Here is a 14266-nt window from a genome sequence, read left to right on the forward strand (position 1 = left end):
GAACTGAATTAGTGCTGCCCATATAAGCATGGGTGTGAGGCTATCTACTATGGCATGAGCCACTTACTAGCGACCACACCCCTAGAGAAGTGACTCTTACCCTTTCTTCAATAGCTTTCAACTACCAGTAGCTTCTCAGAGATTGACCCTTTTAATGGTTTACGGACTGTTACTTACTTTAAATATGTTAACAAATTTCATTAACATCCACTGGCTTTATGTGTCATCACATATAATTAAAATTTCTCAGAAAGAAAACACTGGCTTTTTCCCCTGTTTCTTTAGCAGCCTAAAACATGGTCTGCTTAAATGATTTGTTTATACTCATTATAAGCCCTTTTATTTTAATTGTGCATATTTTGCAATTAGCCTCTTTCAAACAGTCATGAACTACCTTTTTTATTAGTTTTAATTTTGTCATTAGAAAACTGTAGAAAGCTTAAAATGGCTTTGTTTATTTGTTTAGTTTGTTTGTTTGCTTGAATTTTTTATAACAGAGAAATAATTTGAAGTCATACTTATGATGACAGAATTAAGTTTTCAAGGAAATTAAAGTAACTAAGATTTTTCAGCTTGCCTTCTTTTTTAAGTTAAAACCTGGGGAAACTGGAACTGGGGATATGACTCAGTGGGTAGGCAAATGCTTGTTCTGCAAGTATGAGTACCTGGGTTTGCATCCATAGTACTCATGTAAAAATGCCTGGTTTGACAATGCATGTGTGTTACTCCAGTACTGGGTAGGCAGAAACAGAAGGATCTTGGGAGCTTGCTAGACAGCCCATTGGAAACCAATCTCCAGGTTCACTGAGCAACCCTGTCTCAAAAGATAAGGTGGAGCTATTATAGATGAAGATGCCTGATGCTGATCTCTGGGTTTCACAGGTGGCTTTGCCTATTATTACTATTATTATTATTATTATTATTATTATTATTATTATTATTATTAATCATGTTTACAGTCCATTCGTTATCCTCCTACTGGTCCACCCTCCAACAGTTCCTCATTCCATTCCTCCTTCCCTCTCTCCAAGAGGATGTCCCCCAACCTCCTCACCCCCACCAGACCTCCCTATTCTCTAGAGCCTCCTGTCTCTTGAGGGTTAGGTGCATCTTCTCTGACTGAACCCAAACCTGGGAGTCCTCTGCTGTGTATGTGTTGGGGGCCTTATCTCAGCTGGTTTATGCTGTCTGTTTGGTGGTCCAGTGTGTAAGAGATCTCAGAGGTCCAGGTTAGTTGAGACTGCTGTTTTTTCTATGGGATCACCCTCTTCCTCAACTTCTTCCAACCCTTACCTAACTCAATCCCAGGTGTCCCCAACCTCATTCCATTGGTTGGGTGTAAGTATCTGCATCTTGCTCTTTCACCTGCCTGTTGGGCCTCTCACAGGTTAGCCATGCTAGGCTCTGTCTGTAAGCACACCATACCATCAGTAATATTTTCCCTCCACTTGATGCCCTGTCTTTCTACTGGAGGTGGACTCTACACATTCCCTCTCCCCACTGTTGGGCATTTCATCTAAGGTCCCTCAGCTTTACCATATTATACTTGTACATACACACATGCACTATATACCCAAATGAAAAATACCAAACTAGTTAAAGTCTTTCCTCTATGATCAATGCAGTTCTATTCCTCATTCTGAAATTATATTATTAAACTTGGAGAAATACCTCAATGTTTAAGAGCACTTGAAGAGCTTACAGAGGACCTGAGTTCAGTGCTTAGCACCCAAATTGTCAAGTTCAAGCCACCAGAGGACCCAGTACTCTCTTCTGTCCTCCATGAACATCAGCATATACATGCAGAAAAACACAAGTACGTGAAAATAGACCTATTTTTTGCTAGAGTTTTTCTGTGTAACTTGGGACTAGCAACACAGACCAAAGCTAAGCTTGAACTCAGGGAGCTCTGCCCCTGCCTCCCACATGCTGGGAATAAAGGTGTGCAGCGCGACACCCAGCAGTAAAGCTTTTAAAGGAATTTTTAAAAGAAGGTTGCTGCTGAATAGTAAATATATTCAGTCTTTGTTTTAAAGACTCCGAGTTTAAGGCTTCATGGAAGTTTCCAGGACATGACTGATGAAGAAATTATAGGCTGCTACAAGAGGATCACAAGTTCATACCTGTGATCTATAGCGAGGCACCGTCTCAAATTGTAATTAACGAACAAAGTGAAATGTTTAAAAGAACATTTTCTATTTGGGTGTAGATTAGTTTCAATAGCATGAGAAGAGGTAAAAGATAATTTTGCATTTGTAAAAGCATTGGTTCTATGGGCAGAAATTTAAGTACAGCAGTCAAATGCTATTATTCTAATGTCACAAATTTGGAATCAGGCTAAGTCTGAGAAGAACAGTTAAAATATAATTGCTAATAATTGCTTGGAAAATAAGAACATAAAATGTCTTTATGCCAACAAATTTTACATTGTTTTTTTTTATGTTTAGCCTTCCCTAAGTCATCCTGATTATGCTACATCTAGGTCATTAATTTTGATTCTGTTTAATTAATTGTGTACTTATTGAGTTTGTTTGTCCAAAGTTACCATGCCCAAATATGAAAGTTTAAAATTTTCTTGAAAACTGAATGCAAGCAAGACAATGAAAGCATGTATTTGCCTTCAGGCTACCATGGTAAAAACGGATAGTGGGGTGGAATGCAGTTGTATTTCTATTTTTTAATCCATGCTACTTTGGCATAATTTATTGTCAAGAAGGTTTCTACCAGAGAAAATGTGATTACTCAAGACAGAGCATTGTGTTCATGTACTCTGCCCACTAACTCATCTGTCATAGCTCCGTGATATTCTTCCAAATTTAGAAGAAGCAAAGAGTTCAACATTATAGAAGAGATAATTCACCCATTCTGTTGAAGCTCTGAGGCAGCCTCATAACATTAGGAAAGAGAATTCATGTCTGAAAGATCTTGGGGTGGGAAAATGGGCAGAAATCTGTGCCTGAGGTAAAAGGGAATGGGTAACTAGATGAACTTAGTGGATATAGTGACTGCTGTAAGTGGTCTAGCCACTGATAAACTGATGAACCATTTCCTCTCACATCTCTGAATGTTTGATGCTAAAGGCTCAAAAGAGAATCCTTTCCCAAAGAACTTCCCTCAACCAAAAGGAGAAACTTCTACCCATCTTGTTTTCCCAAAGATCATGAGGGGAAAAAGAAAGTAATCCCTTTTCTCAACATGTGTTCCACCAAGGTCTGATTTGTCCATCAAAGCTTCTGGAGGCTAAGCTCTCCAAATGGGACCACATCTACCCTTAGCTTTCCTGTCTTTCTTCCTGATTCCTCACTATCCTTCCTGACCTACAACAATGGGCATCATAAACTAGCTAAATAGTTTGGGAACCACACTAGGTGAGTAATAACTCAAGAGTAAAAAGCTAAGATTCCAGCGGTCTTGGATCCTGATGCATTTCATTAAAGGCTTGCCTGAACCTCATCATCCATTTTATTGTGATTGGTCCAATAAAATCTGAGGGTCTCGTTCCATGCAGATATTTAAGAAATCTCCACTGGCCTAGCAGATCAGGGATCACTTTTTGACTCCCTTGGCGGTAGTATGATACAGCAAGCTCAAAATATTGAAGCTTCAAAAACAGCTTAGCTCTACCTGCCCTTAATTCCTGGGCAGCTAGATGTACTAAGAACTTCTCTGAGCCTTTAATGAGAGGAGCAGGTAAATCCCATTATGATCTGTGTTTATGGACCTGATTTTTCTCTCCTCTTCTATAGCTTCCCATATCCAGACCCAGAATCCTGGGACTTTATTGAACACCTCATGTGTTCAGGCTATTGTTTTCAGGTTCTTGGCTTCACAAACATTTGTTCAGTAAGGTTTTCTTGTAGATGAATAAAATGCAGTTAGCTGCTCATTCATTTCTTAAGTAGTATTTGTAATGCAAATGTCTTTGTATAGTCTAAGGAACACTAAGATGATACTTCTTCATTGTTTGACTTAATTCATTTTGAATTCCTAGTAAAGTCATACATGACTGCTACAGATGATCATGTTGAAAGTTTAGAAGGAAGGGTGGATACCTTAAGAAGAGATTTGCAAACTTTTAGTAGCACGTAAAAATATACATATGTAATATACTATTTACATATATAAGCTAGGCATATATATATGATATATGTATGTATATCATCTATACATCTATAAATAGAGAACTATTTGAGCATCCCAACTCTCCTTTTACTTCTGGATTATTTGTACAGGAACTCCTGGTATGGCCTCTCCTATATTATCTTGAACATCCACAATTGACACTTCTATTTTTGTTCCATCTACAAGTCTCATCTTACTTCGCTTTCCTTCTAATCCAGTTTAGATTCCACAGTCTGTATTTCAATCACATTCTGTCTAAAATTGAAATGCCCTTATCCTTAAGTATTTGTGCCACAATCATCTGACAAAACCTTAAACATGGATCAACTGTTTTCTCCTTTCTTGAAGGGAACATTGTTGGAGAAGGGAATTAGAACAGATTGATTCTGCTAAAACATTTTGATCCTCCGCCTCGAATGGGCTCTCTGTGCTATCTGGCAACCTCTCTGCATTTCATAGGTCAACTCCCTCTCACAGTCTCCATCAAAACTAGTTCAGATGTCCCCACTTAGCCTTCATTTATCTTCAAATTCTGTGAATATTCATTACAAACCATGCATTGCACACTATGCCTAGTCTTTTGCTTCCCAATTTCACAGAATAAACAAAGGCTCTTGAAATAGAATTCCTGGGACTGGGGAAATGGCTCATTGGGGATGAAAACTTACTGTGAAAGCAAGTAGACCTGAGTTCAGATTCCCAGCACCCACACAGAAGCCAACCATTACCTCATGTGCCTAGAAGCAGAGTGCTAGAGAATGGACCCAGGTAGGTATTAGCACCAAACATCCTTGCCAAAATACTAATCTTCAGGATAAATGAGGGGGCCGTCACAAGGGACAGACAGATAACAGCGAAAGAACTTTCCAACATCATCTGGCCTCTATGTGCTCATCTTTGTTGTGTAACACACACACACACACACACACACACACACACACACACACACACACACAAACACTCCTTCAGTTTACTCTTATCTTCCAAAGTGACTTTCTATGTCTTAGAGCAGGAAGAGCCTCTTAGCTGTCAAGTTAAAATTGCTTCCTCAAAAATGGCATTTTCTTGACAAGAGAAAATTCCTTTCTTCCTTAGTAAACGTGGTTGATGCTTATGATTTCAAACATACTTGAAATAATTCTTAACTACATAAAGATAAGCAAGAAGATGACAGAAAAATTAATTATATGAAAAACTTGACTTATCAAACTTATATATCATTTTAAAATCAGTACTTTTGTATCTCTAATCAGACATTTAATGAAGTGAAAACTCCACCTGCATTAAACTAGTCATAATAAAATTAGCCTTGGTTTGCTCTCTCATGGAGAGTATATTTCAGATGTTAAAGTGGTTCAAAGAAATCCATAGTCTAATGGCTCTCTTCAATATTTTCTATTTTCCAAACTAGAATAAAACCTAATGGAGTAGTGTATCATATTGGCCAGAGGTAACTGCACTTTTTGGCATTTTATGGGCAGTATTTAATAGTTTAAACATGAACATATATATATATATGTATATATATAATATTAAAATTCCTAATTGAAGTATATTTAAATTCACTGTTAGATCCGTTTAAATGATGTAGTGCTTGTATTCACACCTTGCATAGCATAATTAGTTCCCTTTTCTATTGCTCTGACAAAATATCCTGACAAAAGGAAGAAAAGGTTCTTCTGACTCACAGTTCGAGGGTATAGTATGGTCCATCATCACAGACAAGTCAACTCAGTAGAAGCTGAAGTCAGCTCCTTAACTGCCACTTTATCAACAAACCTCTCCTGGTCGAAATTTCCATATTCTACACCCTATGTTTCCTTTTTTCTTTCTTTCTTTCTTTCTTTCTTTCTTTCTTTCTTTCTTTCTTTCTTTCTTTCTCTCTCTCTTTCTTTCTTTCTTTATTTATTTATTTCTCTCTTTTGTAATGTAAAAGCAAATGATATCTGATCTAGTGAGAGGAGAGGGGCCACCCATGCAACAGATAGCTCATACATGTAGACCATTTTAGGGAACTTTGGCTATCATTACTAGAAAGTGGGGAGTATAAGGATACACTGCAGAATTTAGAGAAGGAGAATGATTTATTTTAGAATGGAAAATGAAAGACAAAAGAGTACTGGAGCTCAGTTTTTAAGTCTTTTTAACTCTAAAATAATGATTCAACATTGTACTTAGGGTTTGGGAAGAGAAAGTAAGCATTAAAATATTAGAATTAAAGCATTGGAAACTGTGCACTATATATTGTAAGTGAAGATTATATATGTAATAACGGAGAAACTGAATACATCCCTACCATATAGAGAGGCATTCTGCCTGCCACCTGGCTATGCTCACTGTGGTTCTTGTTTCCTTTGAACCCCACATATTTTTTTTTATTTTTTTATTTTTTTTATTATCTTGAGTATTTCTTATATACATTTCAAGTGTTATTCCCTTTCCCGGTTTCCGGACAGACATCACCCTCCCCCCTCCCCTTCCTTGTGGGTGTTCCCCTCCCAAACCTCCCCCCATTGCCACCCTCCCCGCATAGTCTAGTTCACTGGGTGAACCCCACATATTTATATGTGGTTATTAGAAATGTATGTGATAATCTAAGAAGGACCTGGTTGTACTTTGTAACTAACCATCATCATTCTTGTCCAGGATTCTACATTGACATTTCAGAAATCTGTTTTTCAACCTTTCTATTGCACAAAACAAAATAATTATTAGTTCTTTTTAATGACACAGATATTCATATATGTGGGTTAATAGCCTTTCTATCTCAGCACTTACTACAGATTCTTTTAACAGATATATTTCTTCCTAAGGAAATGAATAATGTTTTTGTGAGCAATGCCTATAAAAAAAATTTTAGTGTGATTCCAATGTCATCCTACCAATAGAATGTTTAATAAATGTATATATTCCAGGAGTTTTATAATTTTATTTAGCAAATACCATGAAAATTACCTTGTTAACCTATGCAGTTTAGAATTGTCTATGTTTGAGGTGGTAACTGCATCACTAACATCACGAGACTTTCACCACTCCTCAGGAAATCATGTGTTTTAAATATAGTTTTCCTATTTCTTTATTCTTCTCTCATACAATACATCACAAGCACAGCCTCCCCTCCCCCTTCTTCCAAGTCTTCTCACCCCCCCCCCCGCTCCTCCACATTCATTTCTCTTCTGTTTTCCTTAATGACTACTTTAAACGCCGAAAGAGATGGGCGTAGTGGCGTACACCTTTGATCTTAGTGCTTTAGAGACAGACCCAGGTGAATCTCTGTGAACGAAAAGTCAGTCCAGTCTACATATTGAGTTCCAGGATACTAGGTCTACATAGTGAGAATCTGTCTCAAGAACTTAAAACTTTAAGTTTTCCTTTGTAATACAAAGTAGGATTGCTGTGGATCTGAGGCCAGTTTAAGCTACATAGCAAGACCCTATCTTAAAATAAAACTTTTACGTTTAAATTATTCCTCTGTCAGTGGTCCTCACTTGGGAGTTCTTTTTCATTTTTCCTGAATAAATCTACATTTCTCTCTGCTAAAAATTCAACAGAGTGATGTCCTGCTGTATTTTGCCTGAGAACTATTTAAGAGTCTTATACTCTCTGCAATGCCACATGGTATTTTTTCAGGTATTCAGGTTGATTTAAGAGGATAATGTTATCTCTTTTGATTGTACAAACCATTTTTTTTCATTTAGAATCAGAAGAAACGGAAGGGATATGGATAAGGCTATTACAAACAATGCTTTTATCAAAACAGTGAACACCAGACAGGAAAATAATACCTCCTAGATCAAGCAAGTCAGAGAGAGTCAAGTCAGTGATGCTGTCCTTGTGCACAGACATTACATTACATTTTCATAAACTGTTCTCCTAAGTGAGGGAGTTTGTCCCTTAGATGTCACTCATTGGAACATTTGGTTACCATGCATCATGTTAAAGATCCATAAATGCCAACTCAATAGGGTAGCTATGATGCATGATAATATCCTCTGCATATCTGCATAGAGTTCTGTTCAACTGATCCTCATGATACATCACATCAGAGACTCCTGCACTCCAGCTTCAGAGACAGCCAAGAATCCCCATGGGAGCCTTCAGAAGTTTCTGCTACAAGGACTAAAATACCATGAGAGCAGAAAGTCATCCTAGGCTGATAGAATACCCTCCTCCCTAAGTGAAACTATTTATTATGTACTGGCTACACAGTCAGTATGAATGCACTCTTATGATGTAGTGTATCTTTTCATGTAAAAATAATAATCCATTTCTGCTGATAAATAGAATTTAAAATCTAGCAGCATTTTATTTGTCCTGTGCCCTTGTCATTGCAGAATTTTTTGGCAAAATTATGTAATGTGATAATTAAGAATATACACTCTTCTGTAAGCAAATTCAAATATGTATCCCAAGTCACAACCATTTTTACCCATAGGATATTAGCACTCAATATTTAACATCTGCAAGTTTAGTTTCTCAAAGATAAAATGAAAATACTCCAAGTAACAATTTCATGGGGTGGCTGTGTGGGAAAAATTAGTTTATAGGTGGGTAAGGCTTGTCACAACATGATATACCAAGGGAGTGTTCAATATAATTATCTATCCCTTACCAAACATACATGGCTGAAATAATAATAAACCATGGCATATTAGTCTATTCAGGCTCCTATTTAAAAAGAAAATACCATAAACTGAGTAACTTACACACAGCAGAAATTTAGTTTTGTCAGGGTTAGAGGTGATGAAGTCCAAGTTTAAGTGACTACAAAATATGGTGTCTGGTAAGTGTCTATTCTTTATAGATACTGCCTCTTATTACTTCCTCACATAATCAAAGGGGCCAGCTAAATCTAAGTTCTCTTTTATAAAGGCTACTTTTCTATTGCTATAACAAGACACCAGGACCAAGAAAACTTATAGAAGAAATGGTTTGTTCGGAACTTTGTTTCTGAGGGTGAGTCTATGACCATCATGGCTAGTAGCATGGCAACGGGGAGACATGATGCTGGAAAAGTTGCTGATTGCTCGCATCTTTTCCACAGCAAGAGGAAGAGCGAGTCAGAAAGAGCCACTGGGGAGGACAGCTTTGAAAACTTCAAAGTCCACCCCTCAGTGACACAACTTCTCCAAAAGGCCACACCTTCTAATCTTTCTCAAACAATCCCACCAATGGAGGACCAAGCACTCAAATGCATAAGCCTTTGGGGACATTCCCATCCAAACTACCATGGGCAATAATTTCAAGCTGTGCTCTTCAAAAAGAGTACCTCCTAATATCATTGCCAGAGAGCTTACAGTTTATACATTAATAATAGGATTTTTAGCTTTTAAACATGTGAACACATTCAAATCATAGCGTGAACATCACTTAAACTCCAAACTGCATATGATGTCTTGTAGTTCCAACATGTTTATATTTCTTTGCCTTATTTCTTTCTTCTAATTATCTCATAGGCACTTCGGGGTGAAATTGCACCTCTTAAAGAGAATGTCAATCATGTCAATGACCTTGCGCATCACCTGACCACATTGGGCATTCAGCTCTCACCTTATAACCTCAGCATACTGGAAGATCTGAATACCAGATGGAGGCTTCTGCAGGTAGGCATGCTGCTATGCACAATGTCATTCCTTGTTATAGATTCCTTGTTATATATTCCTTGTGTGTACATGAAGCTTGTTTGTAAGGAACAATAAAAGTTACTCAGTTTTCCAGGCCTTTAATTTCAGCCCTTGCAAGTCAGATATTCAGGCGGGTCTCTGTGTATTTCTGGCCGGCTTAGTCTACATAGTGAGTTTCAGGCTAGCCAGAGCTATATACTGAAACCCCGTTTCAAACGAGTATTCATTTCATATTCATAATAACACGATGTTTTGTGTTTCTTAATAAATTTCGTTACTATACCTAATTTCAAAAATGTCCAAAAGCAAGAGTTCAGCATGTCTTGCAATCACATGAAAGACAGTGGTGAACCTCAGTGGATGAGGTGAATTACTATCTGTGCTATTGCTTGGATTCTGACAGCATTCTCCCTTTGCAATTCTAATTGAAACAAGAGTCAATAGTATGGTCTAAACTCGCCTTAAAAGAACAAGTATTGTATTATAAATACACACATAGAAGACATTTTTCATAGGTTTATTAAGTAAAATTGGGAATAGGTATGTGTTTCAGGTATCATTTACTTGCTATGTCCTGCTGTACAATTTATTAAACCATTCTGTACTTTAATCATTCCTCTAAAAGATAATAGAATTCTCTACAATGTTTTTGTTAGAATAAGTCCTAATAATAAATATAATAATAAGTCATTGAAACAGAATTTGCTCTACGGTCCCCTATATATTCTATCTCTTGGTGTTATTACAATTATTATTTTGATGATAATACATAGGCTTGGGAATCTAACTAATTACCTGTGTGTCAAAGATGCCATTTCACCTCAATGGTTGCCAGTACTTTCTTCTCCAATATAGTTACTATAGTGTTGAATGAGCTGATTCACGTAACTTTCAGAATAGCATTTGGCTTACAACAAGAACACAAAAATGGATGTCATGATAGTATATGTTCCCCCTAGAGAGGACCTTTATAGCTCCAAACTATAAAACTGGTTTAGCCATAAAATTAGAGACTCTTTTTTTTCATTTCCAATTTTGTAGGATATAGATTACAAACTCCCAAGAGTAGGAAGAAAACTAGGTTTGAAAGTATTTGGTCTCAAAGTTTTAATAATGAAAAAATGATAAACCAGATTACTCTGCTACCAGCAGTCTATTTAAGAGCGTGATTGAAAGTCCAGTTAAAGAATTGCTTGATCTTTAATAAAAACAAGTTTCAAATTATAGACCTCTTGAGATCTCATATAATACAATTCTTGCATGATGGATAATCCTAAAATATCTGTATGGCAGATTGTTATCTGTGGCATTGACTAAAGCAAGAAAATACAGTTACATGACTCTATGCCTCTATATGTTTGTTGGCCCCAAGGTAGTCCAATACTGTTAAAATATTACAGTTCCATCCTTAAAATATTTCTTCATTTTAAGAACAAATAAAGTAATGTGTATCCCAAGGCCACCAATGTTCACATTTGTTCCATTCACACACACTTAGAATACATTTTTAATTTTCTCATAAAGGTTGAGTGCTGTATTTGTTTTTCAGAGTGTAGTACAAGATTTGTAACAGTTACATGTAAGTTTATGACTCAGGTCAAAGGCTATGAATGATAAGAAAAACTCTAAAGAATCAGTGCTGTGTAGCCCAGATGTAGTGTTATACTCATTTAATCCCAGCACCTGAGAGGAGTAGCCCAGAGCCAGAGTTCTGGGAATTCAAGACCAGTCTGGTATACTTAGTGAGTTTCCTGACAGCTAACAGTTACGTACTGAGACTGTATCAGAAACAAACAAATAAGCAAACAATGGATCAGTGTTATGTGTGCTTGGGGGTGCAACTCAATGGGATAATGCTTACCCAGCATGCCCCAGGCCCTGGGTTATAGCCACAGCACTACAAAGTAATCTTATAGGATACATTCTAGTTATAAGATTTATTTATCTTATTTGTAAAGCATGAGAAAATATTAATGGTTTAATCCTCAAACAAGGAATTGATTGTAAATACATGGAAATATATGAAAAGAGGGAGTGGGCTATAGCAAAAAATAGAGCAATAGTCATTATTGGATTAATTTTAACACATCTCAGCTGCAATTCTGATTTTTAAAATAAAGCAAATCAATTTGTCTAAGGCTACATCCAGTTCATTTCTCTGATCCTGTACCTGTATATCAAGAAGAGATACATGCGGCAAAATTTAATTTAGAACCCATGATGGTGTTTCTTCTACTTATAATACAGATATGGATAGTTGAAATTACATTAGTTCTTCCATAAGTCTAAAACCTTTACCCTGAGGTCATATAGACATGTTAAAACAATTTAATCAGTGTTTGGCTCATGCTTTTTTTGTATATATCAAATTTCACATTTCTATTTTTTTTACCATGACCTTAAAGATATGCTTAGTAGAAAGCTGATGAGCCCAAGGTTTTGGTTTGTACATAACTGAGTCAATCAATTACACACTTTAAGTTCACCATAATTCTAAAAGTTCTGCTATATAATCCTAGCCAACTACAAATGTGAGTCATTATTTAGAAAGGAAAGACAAATAAATAAATCTATATCCATGTTAATAAAAGTTCATTGATGCAGCATTTGTGACATTTCTAGAAACACAGTGTCTATTGAGTGGCCAGAGTATGTGTGCCACTCTTGTAGTCTTAAGGATATCATGTCATACTGGTCATTGTTGTGGTTCATAGATGTCATAGCTGAGTAGAATTGGTAGTTTCTCCCCTTCTTTGGAAGTTTACATGACAACTTTTGGTACAATGAAATCTTGTGCATAGTGGGAGAAGTATGTGGTCTCAGGTCAGTTCCAGAACAGGTTCTCTGAGTTTCATGTCCAAAACACCTTCTGAGAACAGGAGAAACGGCAGATTCCTCAGTTAATTATCCAATACCATGGCCTTGAGATCATATACATACAAGTAGCATTGTAGTGAGGGATAAGATTGTGTTTATATATTTAGAAATGTATCTATATGTGTGTGTGCATGTATGTGTGTGTAAAACAATAATTACAAAAAGAGGTCATGAATTTTGAAAGAAAGCAAGATGAAGTGGATTTGGAGAGATTGAAGGGGCAAAAGGGTGAAATCATAATTATTTTAAAATTAAAAAATAAAAGTATTAAAAGTAAAATAAAACTATAGAACATATTTTAAAAACCTTATATCTATATAACAATTTTATTTAGTTATACAATGAATGACTCATTTAGAATATGCATATTCTGCATTTAGAAGAATGTAGGTAAAACATAAGAAGCCTGTGTTCACCAACATGATGTCAGCATAGATGGACAAAAGAAAGAATGTAGTCAGTTTTGGTGCTATATCTGTTGACAAATAGCACACTAAAAACTAAGTTCCAGTTCACATTTCTTTTCCTCCAAGACAGGAAAGTTGAAAAACACAGTTGCCATAATAGCAAGGCAAATATAAATGTGAGAAAATAAAACAGTTCTAAATTTGGGGAAAATAATGCAAGAGAAGGAATAGAGTTCCATACGATCAAACTTTACCTTCCTGGATATCAGACTATCCTGGGTTTAGTTACATGACAAATTCATTTTGCTTCAGAAAGAAAGCTAGTCTTACATTTTGGCTCTATATAAGATCAGTAAACATGTTTGAAGCATGTAAGTGAAGTAGATGTGACCATTAATAACAGAGTGAGATCTAGTTAAAATTTCCCTGTGCATAGAAATGGTGAGTACAAATTTAACTTTATCTCCAATTAAATGTGTAGTGTGTAAATAGAAGTGCACAAATAGAAGTGCACAAATAGAAGTGCATGATGCCAGTTTACTTGTTTGGATTGTTTGTTACAATAATTTCTTCCCTCTCAGTGTGCAATGACATACATGTTACTACTTAAAGCTTTCACGGGTGCTGAAGTGCTGCTTTATTACGTGTTCTCACCTACTTTTCCACAATCCTTGCAGCATTCTGATTATGTATTATAAGCATCCATTATGATTATTCACTTTCACAAGTAAGGAAATTGAGACTTAGAATCAGGGCACAGACACAATCGCCTCGAGTGAATACTGCCATGAGGGCTAAATCAAGTCTTCAGATCTGTCCAGTCATATTTCCTCTCATTAAAGTCCCATTAAACTTGGGATTAACCAAGCCATACTTTAAATCTATTTTGGAGAAGGCAAAGTACGAAGTGCTTGAAGTTTTTCCAAATGTGCCCTCTTATTAAATGATTCGTGGGTACATTAACTTTGAAATCTTCCTTTAACAAACCAATGAATTAGTAAGTTCAGTTCAGTTTACCTTTTTTTTTTCTCTTTTTTTTTTATTAACTTGAGTATTTCTTATATACATTTCGAGTGTTATTCCCTTTCCCGGTTTCCGGGCAAACATCCCCCTCCCCCCTCCCCTTCCTTATGGGTGTTCCCCTCCCAACCCTCCCCCCATTGCCACCCTCCCCCCATAGACTAGTTCACTGGGGGTTCAGTCTTAGCAGGACCCAGGGCTTACCCTTCCACTGGT

The 14266-nt window shown here is 36.5% G+C and overlaps 1 protein-coding gene across 15 annotated transcripts in view; it reads left to right on the forward strand.

Moving 5' to 3' along the window:
* Dmd (dystrophin) overlaps positions 1-14266 on the forward strand; it is a 2367748-nt gene that overhangs the window by 1961893 nt on the left and 391589 nt on the right. For all 15 annotated transcript variants that reach the window (XM_063279795.1, XM_063279798.1, XM_063279800.1 and 12 more), the window contains one exon: positions 9579-9725. In XM_063279795.1, coding sequence (XP_063135865.1) covers positions 9579-9725 — 147 coding nt within the window. The remainder of the gene's footprint in view (positions 1-9578; positions 9726-14266) is intronic.

The sequence above is a fragment of the Rattus norvegicus genome, chromosome X (genome assembly GCF_036323735.1).
Source record: "Rattus norvegicus strain BN/NHsdMcwi chromosome X, GRCr8, whole genome shotgun sequence".
Classification (NCBI taxonomy): domain Eukaryota; kingdom Metazoa; phylum Chordata; class Mammalia; order Rodentia; family Muridae; genus Rattus; species Rattus norvegicus.